This window comes from Panthera pardus, unplaced genomic scaffold, assembly GCF_024362965.1.
Source record: "Panthera pardus isolate Hobbes unplaced genomic scaffold, ASM2436296v1 HiC_scaffold_18, whole genome shotgun sequence".
NCBI lineage: Eukaryota > Metazoa > Chordata > Mammalia > Carnivora > Felidae > Panthera > Panthera pardus.
In genome coordinates, this window is record NW_026526743.1 from 3,567,180 (window position 1) to 3,583,990 (window position 16,811).

The 16,811-nt window shown below is 55.2% G+C and overlaps 1 protein-coding gene across 2 annotated transcripts; it reads right to left on the reverse strand.

Annotated features, from left to right (window-relative positions):
- Window positions 1–426: 426 nt before the first annotated feature.
- On the reverse strand, window positions 427–16,777 carry HSD17B14 (hydroxysteroid 17-beta dehydrogenase 14). Of its 2 annotated transcripts, XM_053905588.1 has the most exons (9): window positions 16,478–16,777; window positions 15,938–15,976; window positions 14,271–14,353; window positions 13,491–13,557; window positions 10,591–10,682; window positions 1,323–1,427; window positions 1,017–1,084; window positions 825–921; window positions 427–724 (listed from the first exon to the last, which is right to left on the reverse strand). In XM_053905588.1, the coding sequence occupies exons 1-9, from the start codon at window positions 16,563–16,565 to the stop codon at window positions 551–553; spliced, it is 813 nt and encodes a 270-aa protein (XP_053761563.1). In that variant the 5' UTR covers window positions 16,566–16,777; the 3' UTR covers window positions 427–550. The 2 variants fall into 2 exon arrangements, with proteins under 2 accessions (XP_053761563.1, XP_053761564.1); XM_053905589.1 differs by lacking the exon at window positions 15,938–15,976.
- Window positions 16,778–16,811: the final 34 nt, after the last annotated feature.

Genomic DNA, 16,811 nt, shown 5'->3' on the forward strand with positions numbered 1-16,811 from the left:
GTGTCACCGGCGACGAGTGCGCAGAGGACCAGGTTCGAACCTGCAATAAACGACCCTTGCCGCTTGGCTTTGACTTACGACTCTGGTGGTCTTTTGTGGGAGGTTTTGGAACTTCAGGCATTACACCCCCTGCGGGCCTTTTTATTAGCAGGGGTGAAGCCGACCGGCAATACTTTTCTCAGGAGCCCTCCGGGACGGGCTCCTGCTGCAAGGCCTGCCGGGAGTCGTAGTCCCTTGGGTCAAGACCACTCGTGGGAACCCGTGGGGCTGCAAGGGGCGGGGCGGGGGGCGGGGGTTGGCGGGACGCGCTCCCGTCCTGGCAGAACTCAAAAGAGCAGAAGATCAATGACATGAAGGCTTCTTCCTTCTGGCTGCAAACTACTTTTATGGGAACCTGCGGGGGGGGGGGGGGGGGGGGGAGGGGGGATGGTTTGGCACGTTGGTTAGTGGACTTAGTGTCTAGAGTTGGGGTGTGCATCTAAGACGCAGGCGGGTTGAAGCTGAAATTTGGGAGTCCTAGTTAGGAAGGCCCAAGTGGAAACGTGAGAAATCAGGAAGGGTTGGTGGGGGGCTCCAAGGGGGTGCCGGGAATGGCCTTGCACCTGTACCCCAGCTCGGCACCCCCGGTCACAAACAGCTCAGTCCCAGTGCAGAAGTTGGCTTCGGAGGCCAGGAACACGGCTGCCGCTCCCACGTCAGCTGGCTGGCCCATGCGACCCAGGGGCTGGGGAGAAACAAGGGAAAAAGGAGATCAAGGGAAGCCCCCGCCTGACTGCTACACCCGAAGCCTCCCATACCACATGGCTCTGGCCCCCCACTCCTACCTGGGCCAGTATGCCTTCTCGGATTGTGGCTGTGGGGTCAGGCGTGGCGGCGGCCAGCTCCTCCCACAGTGGGGTCCAGATGTTTCCTGGGGAGATACTGTGGGGAGGGAGAAGAGGGGATCAGGGAAGTGTGCCACAAACACGGCCTCCTGGGCTCACTTCCTGCCTTCTCCGCCCATTGGAGCTGCTCACCAGTTGACCCGGACGCCATATTGACTCTCATCCAGGGCCAAGGCTTTGGTCATGGCTGTTACCGCCCCCTGCGGAAGGTGATGTGGGGGAGAGTTCAGTCCAGGGAAGTTGAGGTTCCTCCTGTTCTCTCCTCCAACCAGGGGGTGTCAAGCTGGGGCCTTAGAATGGGGTAGTCATGCCTTCCCTGAGGGCTTCTATGGGATGCCCCAGGCTCTGTTTCTTGGGAGGCACTGGCTGTAGGTTGTCATGCCTCAGGGCTGAAGTCCTTGGAGGCCCTGGTGGGGAGTGAAGGAAGGGGCAGGGTACCTTGGTGGCCACATAGGGAACTGCCTGGACCTGGCCAATGGCCCCGACCAGACTGGAGATGTTGATGATGTTCCCCTGGCTCTTCCGCAGGTGGGGGAGGGCAAGCTGGGGAGACAGAAGGCCAAGTAAGTCACCTGAGCCCCTAGAGCTGCCCCCAGCCACACTGAAACACACCCTGATGTCTGGGACAATGGCCATCTCTGGTATGTTCACTGCTTGGGTCTCTGTGCCTTGTAGGGAAAGCATTCCAGAACCCCAGAGAGCACCTTCACTGGTTTGCCCCAGGGTCTCAGTGCTTAAGGAGTCTCTCCATGCCTGGAAGGCATTTTTCTCTGCCTCACCTCTACTACCCCTCTCCCTTTCTCTCTCCCCCATCCTTTGTGTCTTTGTCCTCCTTCCCATCCCTGTCTCCCCTTCTCTAGGTCTCTGTCTCCCCACTCTGGGTCTTTGTATGTTACTCAGACTCCTGTCCAGGTCGAGACAGGAAAATGCAAGATGGCCGCATATTTTGCAAAAATGAGAGGAGACTCTTTTATCCATGAGGGGAAGCCCTGTGGTCCGAATGTAATGGGGGGGGGGGTTCGTGACATGCACCCCACTTCATGAAGCTCCCTACCTCCTTGGAGGCCCCTAAACTAATTCTCTCTCCCTCTCCTCCCTCCCTCTCTGTCTCTCAGCTCTTGGACTACACATGACCTTGAATAAACTCAAATTCTATCCTTCCCCTCTCTTTCCTTTGACGGCTGAGCTGGCCGGAGGCAAGACCTGTTCCTGCTACGTAATATTAAAGGGGCGCCTGGGTGACTCAGTCTCTTGAACCACCGACTTCACCTCAGGTCATGATCTCATGGTTTGTGAGTTCAAGCCCTGAGTCGGGCTCCGTGCTGACGGCTCACAGCCTGGAGCCTGCTTTGGAGTCTGTGTCTCCCTCGTTCTCTGCCCCTCCCCCGCTCATGCTCTGTCTCTGTCTCAAAAATAAATAAACTATTTTTTTTAATGCTTATTTATTTTTGAGAGAGAGAGAGAGAGAGAGCACGAGCGGGGCAGAAGTAGAGACAGAGGGAGACACAGAATCCGAAGCAGACTCCAGGCTCTGAGCTGTCAGCACGGAGCCCGACGCGGGGCTCGAACTCACAAACCGTGAGATCATGACCTGAGCCGAAGCCGGACGCTCAACCGACTGAGCCACCCAGGCGCCCCTAAAAATAAATAACCTTTAAAAAACAATTTTAAAAATGAGTACTTTGAGAGTGAGAGAGTGGGTGAGTGGGAGGGACAGAAAGAGAGAGATGGGGGAGGGAGAAAGAATTCCAAGCAGACTCCACACTGTCAGCACAGAGCCCGATGCAGGGCTCGATCTCATGAACTGTGAGATCATGACCTGAGCTGAAACCAAGAGTCGGCCTTCAACCGACTGAGCCCCCCAGATGCCCCACCCGACCAGCCCTTTCAAACCTTCTCCACTCCCTCAAAAACAGCCTCCACCTATTCTGAGGACTGTAGCTTCAAACACACCCTGAGCCTTCCAACCTCAGGGCCTTTGCGTTTGCTGTTCCCTCTGCCTGGAATACTTTTCCTGAGATAACCAGGGGACTCACCCCTAGGGTGACCAGCCATTCCAGTGTGCTCAGAACTGAAGTGCTAAGGTGTCTGTCACATAATAGTTGCTCAACAAATATCTTTTGCATGAAATGAATGAATTTATTGAGGCTCTATTACGTGCCCCGCCCTGTTGTCAGCTCTTCACGCATATTGACTCATTTAATCCTCAGGACAACCCTAGAAGGAGGGACTATCCATAGCTCCTTTTTCCAGGTGAGGAGACTGACCAGGGGACAGAGGGGACTGTCACTGTGATGATGTCAGGGCCAGCACTTGTGGCCCAGCAGTGAGCAGTCAGGGACCAAAACCCGTAACCAAGAAAAAGAATTTCTGAGTGGTAAGAACTTTAAGAGAAGGGGCACCCGGGGGGCTCAGTCGGTTGTGAGCGCCCGACTTCGGCTCAAGTCGTGATCTCGCGGTTCGTGAGTTCGAGCCCCGCGTTGGGCTCACTGCTGTGGGTGCAGAGACTTCTTTGGATCTTCTGTCCCCCGCCCTCTCTGCCCCTCCCCTCCTCATGTTCTCTCTCTCAGAAATAAAATACACATTAAAAAAAAGAGAGAGAGAAACAAAAGGAAAATAACTTGGAGATAATATGAGCGTAAGTGCCAGGAGTATGTGGGCCCTGGGCAGGGGCGGGGGGGGGGGGGGGAATCCTGATCCTCCCAATTTCTCAGGCACCACCCACACTTCTATCCTTTCCTTCTCCCCGCTCTCTCATCAGCCTCAGAACCTTCCCTCCCTCAGCCCTGGGCTTGCCCAACCCCTACCCCAGGCCCCATCCCTGCCTATTTTTTGTTTCCAATTTTTTTTCTACAGTTTATTTATTTTCAGCCAGAGACAGAGAGGGCGCAAGCAGGGGAGGGGCCGACAGAGAGGGAGAGAGAGAGAGAGAGAGAGAGAAGAGAGAGAATCCCAAGCAGGCTTCACACTGTCAGCGAACAGTAGGACACAGGGCTTGAACTCCTGAACCCTGAGATCATGACTTGAGGCTAAATCAAGAGTCAACGCCTTAACCAGCCAACCAACCAACCAAACAAGGGACTGACCCACCCAGGCGCCCCTGCCTCTTTCTTTCTTTCTTTCTTTCTTTCTTTCTTTCTTTCTTTCTTTCTTGCCCATTTCTTTTGTAAACCTTATCACTCTCCACCTAGGTATTGAACTTCCGCCCCACCCCTACCTGGCAAATGTGAGGTCCCTGAGGGCTGTGGCACTGGGCACATAGCTAACGCTCAACAAATATTTGTGGCACATTCCCTGTGACCCCCGCTCAGCCCTCCCACACATTCCTTGGCCCATATCCCCCACCCCCACCCCGCTCCCAACCAAGGTCACCTAGCACGCATCAGTGTACCCATATCAAGGACCAGCTGGAACCTTATTGGCCTCCCTTTGGACACCTGCCCAGGAGAGCCTGGCTGTGCAGCCACGCTCTGGCCTGACTCCCATTTCCCCTAAATGTTGGGGTTCCTGGGTCTGCTCTCCGAGCTCTGCCAGGGGAGCCCCCGCTTTGCTGGCTTCCCGTTTACATCGGAACTGCCTTCTGGAGCTCCTGCCTGACCTGCCCCCTTGGGGCATCTCCGTCTGTCTGTCTCCAGTGCAAAACCCCCTCCATCGTCGCCAAGAATCTGCCTCTCTCCCTCATTTCCAGCCTCGGACATGGGGTCCCCTCCTACCCAGCTTCTCAAGCCAGAGACCTGAGGGCCTTCCAGAGCCTCCTCCCTCCCTCTCCCAAAGTTCCTTATCCGATCCGTCACTAAGCCTGGCCATTGCGCTTTCTAAGGACCTCTTTAATCCGGAAGATTCTCTCCACCTCATTCATTCGCTCAGCAAACATTCACTGGGCCCCTAGTATGTGCCAGGTCCTGTGGTAGGTGCCGGGGATACCACAGGAAACACGATGGGGCGAGATTTCTGCCCTCGTGGAGCCCAAATTCTGGGGGGAGGTAACAGTAAAGACATAAAAATGCCTAATGGAATGAGCTAGAATGTGGTCAGGGATAAGGAACAACAAGTAAAGCAAGATGAGGAGAATGAGACTATTGGGCTGGGTGCGGTTGCAAAAAGGGTGTTCAGGCAGGAGCTGTGGGGAGGTCTTGGAGAAGTCTGGGCCAGGCAGAAGGAACAGCATATGCAAATGCCCCGAGGCAGGACAGACCTGCCTGTTAGGTTCGACAAGGCCACTGTGGCCAGAGGTGAGGTCGGAGGGGGAAGAGGGGCCAGACCATGTCAGGGGCCTTGAAGGCCACCTCTTTCTACTTGCACAAATGTTGCTGTCTCCTTTTTTTTTTCTTAATTTTTTAAAATGTTAAATAAAATTTAAATTTTAAATAAATTTTAAAATAAATTTTACTTTATATTTATATATAAATATATATATTATATATATAAAAATATATATATTATGTATATATTAAATTTAAAATAAATTTTAAATAAAATTTAAATAAATTTTAAATAAATTTTATTTATTTTTGAGAGAGAGAGAGAGAGAGAGACAGAGACAGAATATGAGCAAGGGAGGGGCACAGAGAGACAGAGGCAGAATCCGAAGCAGGCTCCAGGCTCTGAGCTGTCAGCACAGAGCCTAAGCTCAAACACATGAACTGGGAGATCATGACCCGAGCCAAAGTTGGACGCATAACCGACTGAGCCACCCAGGTATCCTGCCACTGTCTCCTAATTCCTGTTTTCCTACCCGCCACACTTTGTTTTCTGACTTGATCTGCATGCAAGAGCCAGAGCGATCTTTAAAAAACAATTTTTACGGGTGCCTGGGTGGCTCAGTCAGTTAAGCATCTGACTTCGGCTCAGGTCATGATCCCACGGTCTGTGAGTTCAAACCCTGCACCAGGCTCTGTGCACTCAGCCCCTCGCCGGCACCAGGCTCTCTCCCTGCCCGGCCTCTGCACAGGCCGGTCCCTCTGCCAGGAACACTTACACCCCACGTGCAGCCACATCAAAGACCCCCCGTGCTCTTGCAGGTCTGGGTCTCCTCCCCGCTGCTCCCAACCTGGAGGGCCACCCCCCCACCCCCCATTTAACGCTGCTCGTCTTTCACTTCCTCCGGGAAGCCCACCCTGACCCAGAAGGAGCCAGGCTCCCTGTCACACACCTCCCAGAACCCAGACGTGTCCCCTTCCTAGCACGAAACGCTCACCCATAGAAACTCATCTCTGCATTTAGGCACCGACACCGGACTACCCGGGACTGGAAACTCCACAAGGGCAAAGACCACCATCACCCAGCACCCACAACGCTGCCCGACACCTACTGAATGCTCAGGATTTGGTGAATAAATAGATGAATGAGCGGAAGTCAGATGCTTAACCAGCTGAGCCACCCGGGAGCCCCTAGACTACTCTATTTTTTTTTTTAATTTTGGAGAGAGAGAGACAGTGAGCGGGTAGAGGGAGGGAGAGAGAAAGACAGAATCTTAAGCAGGATCCGAGCTCAGCACAGAGCCCAACGCAAGGCTCGACCCCACGACCCTGGGCTCATGACCTGAGCCGAAATCAAGAGTCGGATGCTCGACCGACTGAGCCGCCCAGGCGCCTGGAGAACGTTCTTGTTTTTAGGAAATACACCCCAAAATACTGAGGGGTAAATGGACATCATGCTTGCGATTTACCCTCAAGAAGAGGTAGGAAAATAAAGCAAACAGGATAAAATATTGACAATGGGGAGTCTGGGTGTACTGACAATATTTTGTAAGTCTTAAATTACGTCAACAAAAATCAGTAAACATTCTAATCCGTTGGTAGAGTTTATGAAGTTCCCACTGATGAAATTATATGATGTCTGGGTAGGGGATGGCAGGGGCAATGGATAGAACAGTTTAATAAAATGCGTCTAATTGCTAAGCTGGCAGTGGAGACGGAGAGGACTGTCTTTCGTTCTTGAAACACATCCCAGTGGTTTCTGCCCCAGGGCCTTTGCACACACTTTCCTTTGTGAATAAAACACCCTGTGCCCTACTTCTCCGCTTCCTTCCCTCCCACTCAGGGCTTAGCTCAACCCTCGCCTTTTCCCTTCTGCCAGGCTTCATTTGCCCAACATGTATCTCGGTGACCTCAACCTGAGTTAGATACTTTGGCCATGGGAAACAGAATGGGGTGATGTTCGCGATAAGCAATAAAAATGTGCAGGCGGTAAACTCGGTGCCAGGCATGTTCTAGGGGCTCCGGGGGTTATGCAATTTACTCTCGCTTGGTTCGCAGAACAGGCCCGCGAATCGTGTACCACGATGAGCCTCATTTTGCAGGTGAGAAACCTGGGGCGCAGAGAGATCGAGAGGCTGGCCACGCTGCAGGGAGGAAGTGTCGGGGGGCTTCGGCAGGCGGGCCTCGGATCTGGGCCGCTGACTCCCCCATGAGGATTCCGTACCAGCCGCTCACGGGTAACAGAGTCAGGGCGCTCAGTAGGGAGAGGTGGGGACTGGGGTACCACGGAGAGCCGCGCCCCGTGTCGCACACTGCCCCTCTGCCCCCTGGGGGTCCCGTGTGCCACCCTTTCAAGAGCAACCGGAAATCTGGCCGTTTGGGGGAGACCTCTCTCTCTGGAAACGCTGGGAAATGGATACTATATACTGAGATACTATATACGGTAAAACCTTGGGCCGCGGGCCTAGTTCGTTCCAGAAACAGGCTTGTGGTCCACGGCACCTGAATACCAAACGGGGGGTTTCGAGCACCAGCGGCTCAGCCGTCGTCACGTGATCGTGCTCCGCGTCCCGTGCGACCCCGCAATGCAAGACGCCGCTCGTTTATCAAGTTAAAATTTATTGGAAACGGTTTGCTCGTCTTCCAAACAAACGAATCAATGAAGGTTGGCTCGTCTTGCGGAACGCTCGCGGGACGAGTCACTTGCAACCCAAGGTTTCAGTGTATATACAATATGCCCTTTACGGCCTGATGTTTATGTGTGTCTAATTGTATGGGGGTGGCAATCTCAGTGGCAAACAGAAGTTAGGCACAGGAACGAGGGTTCACGGGTGAAGCAAGGACACCCAGCAGCCCGGAACCACTTCGCCTGGATCTCAGGTGAGGCCTGGAGGTCGGCGCCCGAGTTTCCCCACACCCGTGACCCCTGGCCCACTCCGGGGCCTCCTCCCCTCTCTGTCTACACTGGCTTTTCCGACCAACTCCAGCCTCCAGGCCTCCACTCTCACCCCAGGCCCGAGAATCCCACTCAGACATCAGGTGGGCGCCCCCCCCCCCCGCCCCACGCAAAAGGTCCCCCACCCACCCCCGCTCCTCCCCAGGCTTCCGGGTCACAGTGGATGACAGCTCAGTCCTACCAGTTGGTGGGGGTAGGGGTGGGGGAAAAAAACCCAAACCCCACGCCTTTCGGTCTCAAGCCCACCCGCACATCTGGTCTGAGAGGAAATCCTGACATTCTAGCTTCGAAAGGGAGCCAGAAGCAGACCGGTTCTCACCAAATCCACGGCCACAAGCCTGGTGGGATTCGAATCACCGGCCTGGACCATCCGGTCAACCCCTTGGCTGGGCCCAAGGCCTCCGCCCTCGCCCCTGCCTGTTCCTCATGCGGCCACCAGAGGGCGCCAGTTCCGCTTACGGAGCTCACTTCTTGCCTTCAGGCTCAAGTGTCAAAGTCAAGTCCTCACCCAGCCTGACAAGGTTCGATATGATCTAGGCCCTTTTGCCCCCCTTCTGCCCTCACCTCCGGCCCTCTCCCCCTTGCTCACCCTGTTTCAGTCACACTGGCCTCCACACTGCTCTTCCTATACCCTGATCAGTGCCACCCCAGGGCCTTTGCACTGGCTTTTCCTCTGCTGGATTGCTCTGCCCCACACCCATTCTTGAAGTCTGGCTTAAATGTCACTTCTCAAAGAAGTCTTCTGACCGCCCCACCCTGTCTAAAAGAGTACACACATACCCGAAAAAACAAAACAAAACAAAACAAAACAAAACAAGGGGCACCTGCATGGCTCAGTCGGTTAAGCATCCGACGTCGGCTCAGCTCATGATCTCACGGCTTGTGAGTTCGAGCCCCGCGGCGGGCTCTGTGCCGACAGCCTGGAACCTGCTTCGGATTCTGTGTCTCCCCCTCTCTCTGCCCCTCCCACGCTCATGTTCTGTCTCTCTCTGTCTCTCAATAATAAATAAACGTTAAAAAAATTTTTTTAACATTAAAAAAAAAGCAAACCCAAGAACAGCAACAACAACGACGAAACCTCATCTGGTAAAGATACAGACGAAATTACTTACAGGTGAAACATGTCTGAGATTGGCTTTAAAATACTCCGGCAATAAACAAACAAACATACATACAAATAAACAAATAAATAAATAACCAAAAGAGGGAAAAAAGTGAGGGGTCCACAAGAACGACAGAATGGTGATGACTGGTGCTGGGTGACGGGGACGTGGAATTCGGTGCACAATCTCTCTGCTTTTGTGCATGGTTGCAAAGCGGCATAATACAAAGTTATATAAAACAGCGTTTACACTTGCCCATCATCTCTCTTGCACAGCACGAATCCCTCCCTGACATTGTATTCTATTTACCCGCTTACCGCCTGTCTCCCCCCTACAGGGTCAGCTCCCCAGGCGCAGGAATGTTTGTCCCCTGCTGCATGCACAGCTGTTAATACACCTATTGGTGCTAAATAAATGTTCATTGAATGAACCAAAAAGGGTTACAGGGCAGGGCGGGGCAGGGGGCGGGGACACCTGGGTGGCTCAGTCATTCAGAAAAGAGTCTGACCCTTGATTTCAGCTCAGGTCATGATCTCACGGTTTGGGAGATCCGAGCCTCGCCTTGGGCTCTGTGCTGGGCAAGCAGCCTGCTTGGGATTCTGTCTCTCTCTCAATCTCTCTCTCTCTCTCTCTCTCTCTCTCTCTCTCTCTGCCCCTCCCCCGCTCGTGCTTTCTCTCTTCCTCAAAATAAATAAGTAAACTTAAAAAAATAAGCTGTTGCACAGGATGAATACGTACACGTGGGTGCCATGTAAGTCAGGGTGGCCGGGAAGGACAGGAGGTTCTGAAGAGGTGGGGTTTGAACTGAGATGGAAAGCAGGAGGCCACTATGGGAAGGTTCAGAAGGCAGGATGGTACACAGAAAAGCTCTTTGTGACCCACTGGTCTCCATAGGGTGACAGAGCTCTAACCGCCTATCACAGACTCCCCATCTCAACCCCTTCCCCCATGTTCCTAACATCCCTCAAGGCTATCCGCACAGCACTTTGGAAGGTTCTGGAAGGTCCTTGGGGCGCCTGGCTGGCTCAGTCAGTCAAACGTCCGACTCTTGGTTTCGGCTCAGGTCACGATCTCACGGTTCGTGAGTTCGGGCCCCGCGTCGGGCTCTGTGCCGACAGTGCAGACGGAGCCTGCTTCGGATTCTCTCCCTCCCTCTCTCTCTGTCCCTCCCCTACTTGCTCTCTTTCTCTCGCTCTCAAAATAAATAAATTAAAAATAAATAAATAGAAATGAAAATGTAAAAGGAAGGTTCTGGAAGGTCCTCGAGGACACCGGGCTGCGTAGCCACGCGGTCAGTTCTAACAGGGGTCTGCACCCACCTATTTTCTACAAAGAACGGAGTCCTTTTGGAGTCAGATCAAACCGAGGCAGAGGAAACGTTCTGCTCTGAGGGAAAGTGGGTCTGACAATCTCATCGTCAGGAGGCCACCCGGGCCTGCAGCCCTCACCTTGGTCAGGGTGTACATCCCCAGCAGGTTCACCTCTAGCAGCTGCCGGAAGCCCTGGGCAGAGGTCTCCTCGGGCCACTGTGGAGGCGGGTCTAAGGGTGGGGGTGGGAGACAGAGAGACAGAGAGAATGAGGGAGTGACACAGAAACCAGGGAAGGGAAATAGGGGTATGGGAGGGAGGGGTCACAGGGTGGCAGCGGTGGCAGACAAGAGGGTCAGGGACCTTGAAAAGGAACGAAGGTTGCATAACAATTCAGCAAAAAGCAGTCTCAGGCCAGCAGACGCAGGCTCCAATATGAGCCCTGCCACTTCCTGGCTGTGTGACTTTGGGCCAGTCCCTTTGCCTCTCTGTGCCTCGGTCTCTTCATCTACAGAATAAGGATAACATGTAGCTCTTGGGCTTAGAAATTTCACGAGTTTGGGGGCGCCTGGGTGGCTCAGTTGGTTAAGCGACCAACTCTTGATTTCGGCTCAGGTCATGATCCCATGGTTCATGAGTCCAAGCCCCTTGTTGGGCTCTGTGCTGCCAGCACGGAGCCCGCTTGAGATTCTCTCTCTCTCTCTCTCCCTCTCTCTTCCCCTCCCCCGCTGGTTCTCACTTTCAAAATAAATAAAATCTTAAACTAAAATGTGTCCTGAGTCAGTATTTGTGCCCGACGCTTTGCACCAAAATGTATTTGTTAAATGAGGAATTGGTGGGGGGAGGGGTAGTGGTTAGAGGGACAGAAAAATCAATGTTCAGAAGACAAGGAGTCAGAGAGATAGGGGAGTGGGAACAGGGGGGCAAGACAGGCAGTGGGAGGAATGCACCCTGAATGCTCCAAAGGCTTTAGGAGACAGGGGGATAAAGGCACAGAGGGGAAGAAAACCCAGGATGGCAGGTAGAAAACTCAATATGGCGGGTGGAAAGTTGAAGGACTCTTGGGTTGTCTTCCCCAGGGGCCTAGGGCTTGTGGCTTTGCTTCCTTCAGGGATCTGCTCAAACATCTTCAGAGAATCCACACGGGATCCTGTTTAACACAGCCCCTGCCATTCTCTAGGCCCTCAATCGGTTTTTTTTGTTGTTTTGTTTTTTTTTGCTTTGCTTTGTTTTGTTTTTAAAGTAAGCTCTACTCCGAACATGGGGCTTGAACTCACGACCCAGAGATCACGTGCTCTGCCTACTGAGCCGTCCAGGCGCCCCAATTTCTTCATAGCCTGTATCACCACTAACCGTGCTAGTATAGACAGTGGGTTCTCATTACGGGAGGCAGTCGCAGTCTATAAAATTCCAGCGAATACTGAATCAGCGAATACCGATCCGTTGCTCTTAAGGGAAATAGTCACGTGCTATATAATACTATGTAAAGGTTATGGACTAAATGTATCCCCCGCCCCAAATTCGTGTGTTGAAATCCTAACCTACGGTGTGGTGGCATTTGGAGGTGAAGTCTAGGGGAGGTGATTTTAAGCCTTGAGGATGGACCCCCTCATGAATGGGATTCGCGCTCTTAGAAAACAGAGCCCAGGGGTGCCTGGGTGGCTCAGTCCGTTGAGTGGCTGACCTCGGCTCAGGTCACGATCTCACAGCTCCTGAGTTCGAGCCCCGCATCAGGCTCTGTGTTGACAGCTTGGAGCCTGGAGCCTGTTTTGGATTCCATGTCTCCCTCCCTCTGTCCCTCGCCTGCCCGCCTGCTCACACTCTGTCTCTGTCTCTCTCTCAAAAGTAAATAAACATTAGGGAGGCACTAAGCGATTGACCCGAGGCTGCCTGGCACATTGGTGCCAAAACTGGGGTTCTAAGCCAGCCAGCTCTGTGCACTGCACCCGTGTCTGTCCCCTGGGCATCTCTCTGTTTGAGATGGGAAACCAGAGGGCACAGGTCTTCCTTGTTTGGCTTCAACTGGGTACACGCACCACAGGCAATTTGAGTTTTTGCCATGTCCACGAACACCTAGAAGGTTCAGTGGTTCCTGGGGTGGCACAGAAGCTGTTCTTGCGGCTTGGTGACTTCACAGACACAAAGTCCACAAACAAGGAGGATTCACCGTGTCTTTTCCGGTCTGTTTTCTTACTTTAGAATGTAAACCCCACGAGGGCTAGAATGTTTTGTCTCTTTTGTTCACTGCTAACTCCCCAGTCCCTAGGAGAGAACCTGGGACATAGGAGGCAAGTTTCTCTTGACTGCACAAAGGGCACAGAGAGAGAGGATGAACTGGTTATCTGACATCTTGATCCTTACAATATAGGGCGGAAAATGTGGCCCAGAGAGGGTAAGCCACTTGCTTAAAGTTGCTCAGCCAGGCAAGGCATGGGGGGGAGGGAGGGGGAGGAAGGGGCCAGGGGGGGAGGTGTCTCTCTTATCATGGCCTTGCTGTGTGCCCTCAGTGTCATCAGTTCACCTCGCTGAGCCTTGGTTTGCCAACATGAGGGATCCTTACGAAAGGTAGTTATTAAGCCGACGGCATTTTACCTTCAAAGCCACCACACTGAGACCTAAAAACGACACGCATGAGTGTGTCTTTCCAGTCATCAGCGGAGGGAAGGGCCGACGATGACGTCAGGCTACAAGACGGAAGCTGTTTGCCCCAGATGGTTCTCGTAATTACGAGGCTGGGTGGTTTACCTGACTCCCAACCGCGCTACGACGGTGATGATCATTATCGGCATTCCCATTCTAGGAATCTAGGAACTGAGGCTTGAAGAGGTGAGGGCACAGGGCTGGGGGCACACGGCAGGGAGAGAACGGAGCCGGGATGAAAACTCCAGGCGTCGAGGATTCCAGAGCTACACCACCCCATCCACGTGGACGGAGAGGGGATGGGGAAGACAAAAGGGAAACTGAGGCACGGGAGGACGGGACGGGAAGCCAGGGAGCGGGCTGACACCAGCGGAGAATGGCCTTGGGCCTCACAACTCACGGTAGCCAGCGTTGTTGACCACACAATCCAGGCGGCCAAATCGGCGGATGGTCTCAGAAATGAGGACCTGAGGACAAAGACGTCTTGTGAGGGAGCAGCACTGGCACCCAGGCTTGACAAGCCTGGACTCCCAAAGGCAAGGTGGGGAGGGGGAAGCTGGAGTCACAGCCGAGGGGACAGGAAGTGGGGGACTCCCCCAAGTCACTAAGGATGACAGCCGAGGGGACAGGAAGCCAGGGATGCCAGAGAGCAGAGGGCTGGGTATATTCACACTGTCGCCCATGACTCCAGAGACCTGGGGGAGGGGTGTTGGGACGGGGGTGGGGGTTGGCGGTGGGGACATCGGAGAGACACTGACTAAAGGGAAGGGATAGAGGGGCTCCTGGGTGGCTCAGGCGGTTAAGCGTCTGACTCTCATGGCTCAGGTCACGATCTCTCCGTTCTTGGGTTCGAGCCCCACGTCAGTGCATAGCCTGCTTGGGATCCTCCCTCCTTCTCTCTCTGCCCCTCCCATGCCCGTGCTCTCGCTCTCTCTCAAAATAAGTAAGTTAACTTAAAAACCCCAGAGGCAGAAGGGAAAAGCTCTTACAGCTGGAGATCCACTGGGAGGGATGTTTTTGTTCTGATCTACGTGACTCGTGTGACGAGAGCCTTGAAGAAGGAAGATACAAAGGAGAACCTTCCCAGGAGACCCAGAACATGGCCAGCAGAATCAGGGAAAGCCTTGATATGAGGCTGAGCCGAAACCTTTGTGACCAGGCAGGGACAAGAACAGCTCACCCTCATATCTTCCTCCTGAGTCACATCACATCGAAGAAAGAGAGTTCCAGCAAGCTCTTGCTCCAGGGCCCGGCCCCCAGACTCTGCAGGGAGAGAAAGGCTGGGGGTCCTGATTCCTGGGTCTGAGGGAGGAGGGGCTGGGGACAGGACCCCTGGGTCTGAGGGAGGAGGGGCTGGGGGGTGAGGACTCCTGGGTCTGAGGGAGGAGGGGGCTGGGGGTCAGGACTCCTAGGTCTGAGGGAGGAGGGGGCTGGGGGCCAGGACTCCTGGGTCTGAGGGAGGAGGGGCTGGGGGTCAGGACTCCTAGGTCTGAGGGAGGAGGGGCTGGGGGGTGAGGACTCCTGGATCTGAGGGAGGAGGGGCTGGGGGATGAGGACTCCTGGGTCTGAGGGAGGAGGGGCTGGGGGTCAGGACTCCTGGGTCTGAGGGAGGAGGGGCTGGGGGTCAGGACTCCTGGGTCTGAGGGAGGAGGGGCTGGGGGGTCAGGACTCCTGGGTCTGAGGGAGGAGGGGCTGGGGGGTGAGGACTCCTGGGTCTGAGGGAGGAGGGGCTGGGGGTCAGGACTCCTGGGTCTGAGGGAGGAGGGGGCTGGGGGTCAGGACTCCTGGGTCTGAGGGAGGAGGGGGCTGGGGGCCAGGACTCCTGGGTCTGAGGGAGGAGGGGCTGGGGGGTGAGGACTCCTGGGTCTGAGGGAGGAGGGGCTGCGGGGTGAGGACTCCTGGGTCTGAGGGAGGAGGGGCTGGGGGTCAGGACTCCTGGGTCTGAGGGAGGAGGGGCTGGGGGTCAGGACTCCTAGGTCTGAGGGAGGAGGGGCTGGGGGGTGAGGACTCCTGGGTCTGAGGGAGGAGGGGCTGCGGGGTGAGGACTCCTGGGTCTGAGGGAGGAGGGGCTGGGGGTCAGGACTCCTAGGTCTGAGGGAGGAGGGGCTGGGGGGTGAGGACTCCTGGGTCTGAGGGAGGAGGGGCTGCGGGGTGAGGACTCCTGGGTCTGAGGGAGGAGGGGCTGGAGGTCAGGACTCCTGGGTCTGAGGGAGGAGGGGCTGGGGGTCAGGACTCCTGGGTCTGAGGGAGGAGGGGCTGGGGGGTGAGGACTCCTGGGTCTGAGGGAGGAGGGGCTGCGGGGTGAGGACTCCTGGGTCTGAGGGAGGAGGGGCTGCGGGGTGAGGACTCCTGGGTCTGAGGGAGGAGGGGCTGGGGGTCAGGACTCCTAGGTCTGAGGGAAGAGGGGCTGGGGGGTGAGGACTCCTGGGTCTGAGGGAGGAGGGGCTGCGGGGTGAGGACTCCTGGGTCTGAGGGAGGAGGGGGCTGGGGGCCAGGACTCCTGGGTCTGAGGGAGGAGAGGCTGGGGGGTGAGGACTCTTGGGTCTGAGGGAGGAGGGGCTAGGGGGTGAGGACTCCTAGGTCTGAGGGAGGAGGGGCTGGGGGGTGAGGACTCCTGGGTCTGAGGGAGGAGGGGGCTGGGGGCCGAGGACTCCTGGGTCTGAGGGAGGAGGGGCTGGGGGTCAGGACTCCTAGGTCTGAGGGAGGAGGGGCTGGGGGGTGAGGACTCCTGGGTCTGAGGGAGGAGGGGCTGGGGGGTGAGGACTCCTGGGTCTGAGGGAGGAGAGGCTGGAGGTCAGGACTCCTGGGTCTGAGGGAGGAGGTGAGGACTGAGGAAAGCTCACTCACCATCTTTGTCACAGATGACCACTTGAGCCCCGCTTTGCACTGAGAATAGAACAGGTTACTCCAGCACAGACCTTGGCAAAGGCCTCTGCTGCCCTCTGGTGGCCACTTGGAGTGGGGGGCCTATCCTATCTTCCCATCGGTTCCCCCTCGTGACCCCAAAGTCTCATGACGATCCTCCAGAGCAAAGGGCAGAAGACTTGACCCATATTCTCCCTGGCCACTCCAGGTGCCTGCTGGGGTTCCTGAGCCCCCAACCCTGGGTTCCAGAATAAACCCCAAACCTGCAAGCGACATTCTCCAACCACCGACTTTGTAGTTACAGTCACTGAGACCCGGAGAAGGGGACTAACCAGTTTTGGACACCTGCCAAAAGCTCAGGCCCCAGGCTAACACTGCCTACTCCTTCATTAGCGTTGCAAAATGAGTTTTTACAGGATCCAAATCTCCACTCTAGTACTGAAGGTCCCCACCCCCACTCGTTCCCAGGGTCTCTCCTCTCCCAGATCCCAATATTCCCGCACAGTCAGACCCCCTACTCACCGAAGGCTCTCACAATCCCGGCTCCGATGCCGCGCCCGCCCCCTGTCACGACCACCACCTTCCCGGCATAGCGCGTTCCCGTGGCCATTCTGCTTCTGTCCTTCTCTCCCTGTCACTCGATAGGTGCCTCTTTCCACCTCCACAGTCAGGGTGAGGCCGTGGAGTCAGACCATAAATAGGGGTTGGATCCTGGAAGCCCGGCCCTGGGGGGGCGTTGCCAGGAAGGGCAGAAGCCTGGAAGTTTGGCCCCAGACCCCTCCAACCTCAGACCCAGAAATCCAGGCTGGAGCTGCCTCCTTTTCTAGACCAACAGGTTCGAGGCCCCTGCTCTCTT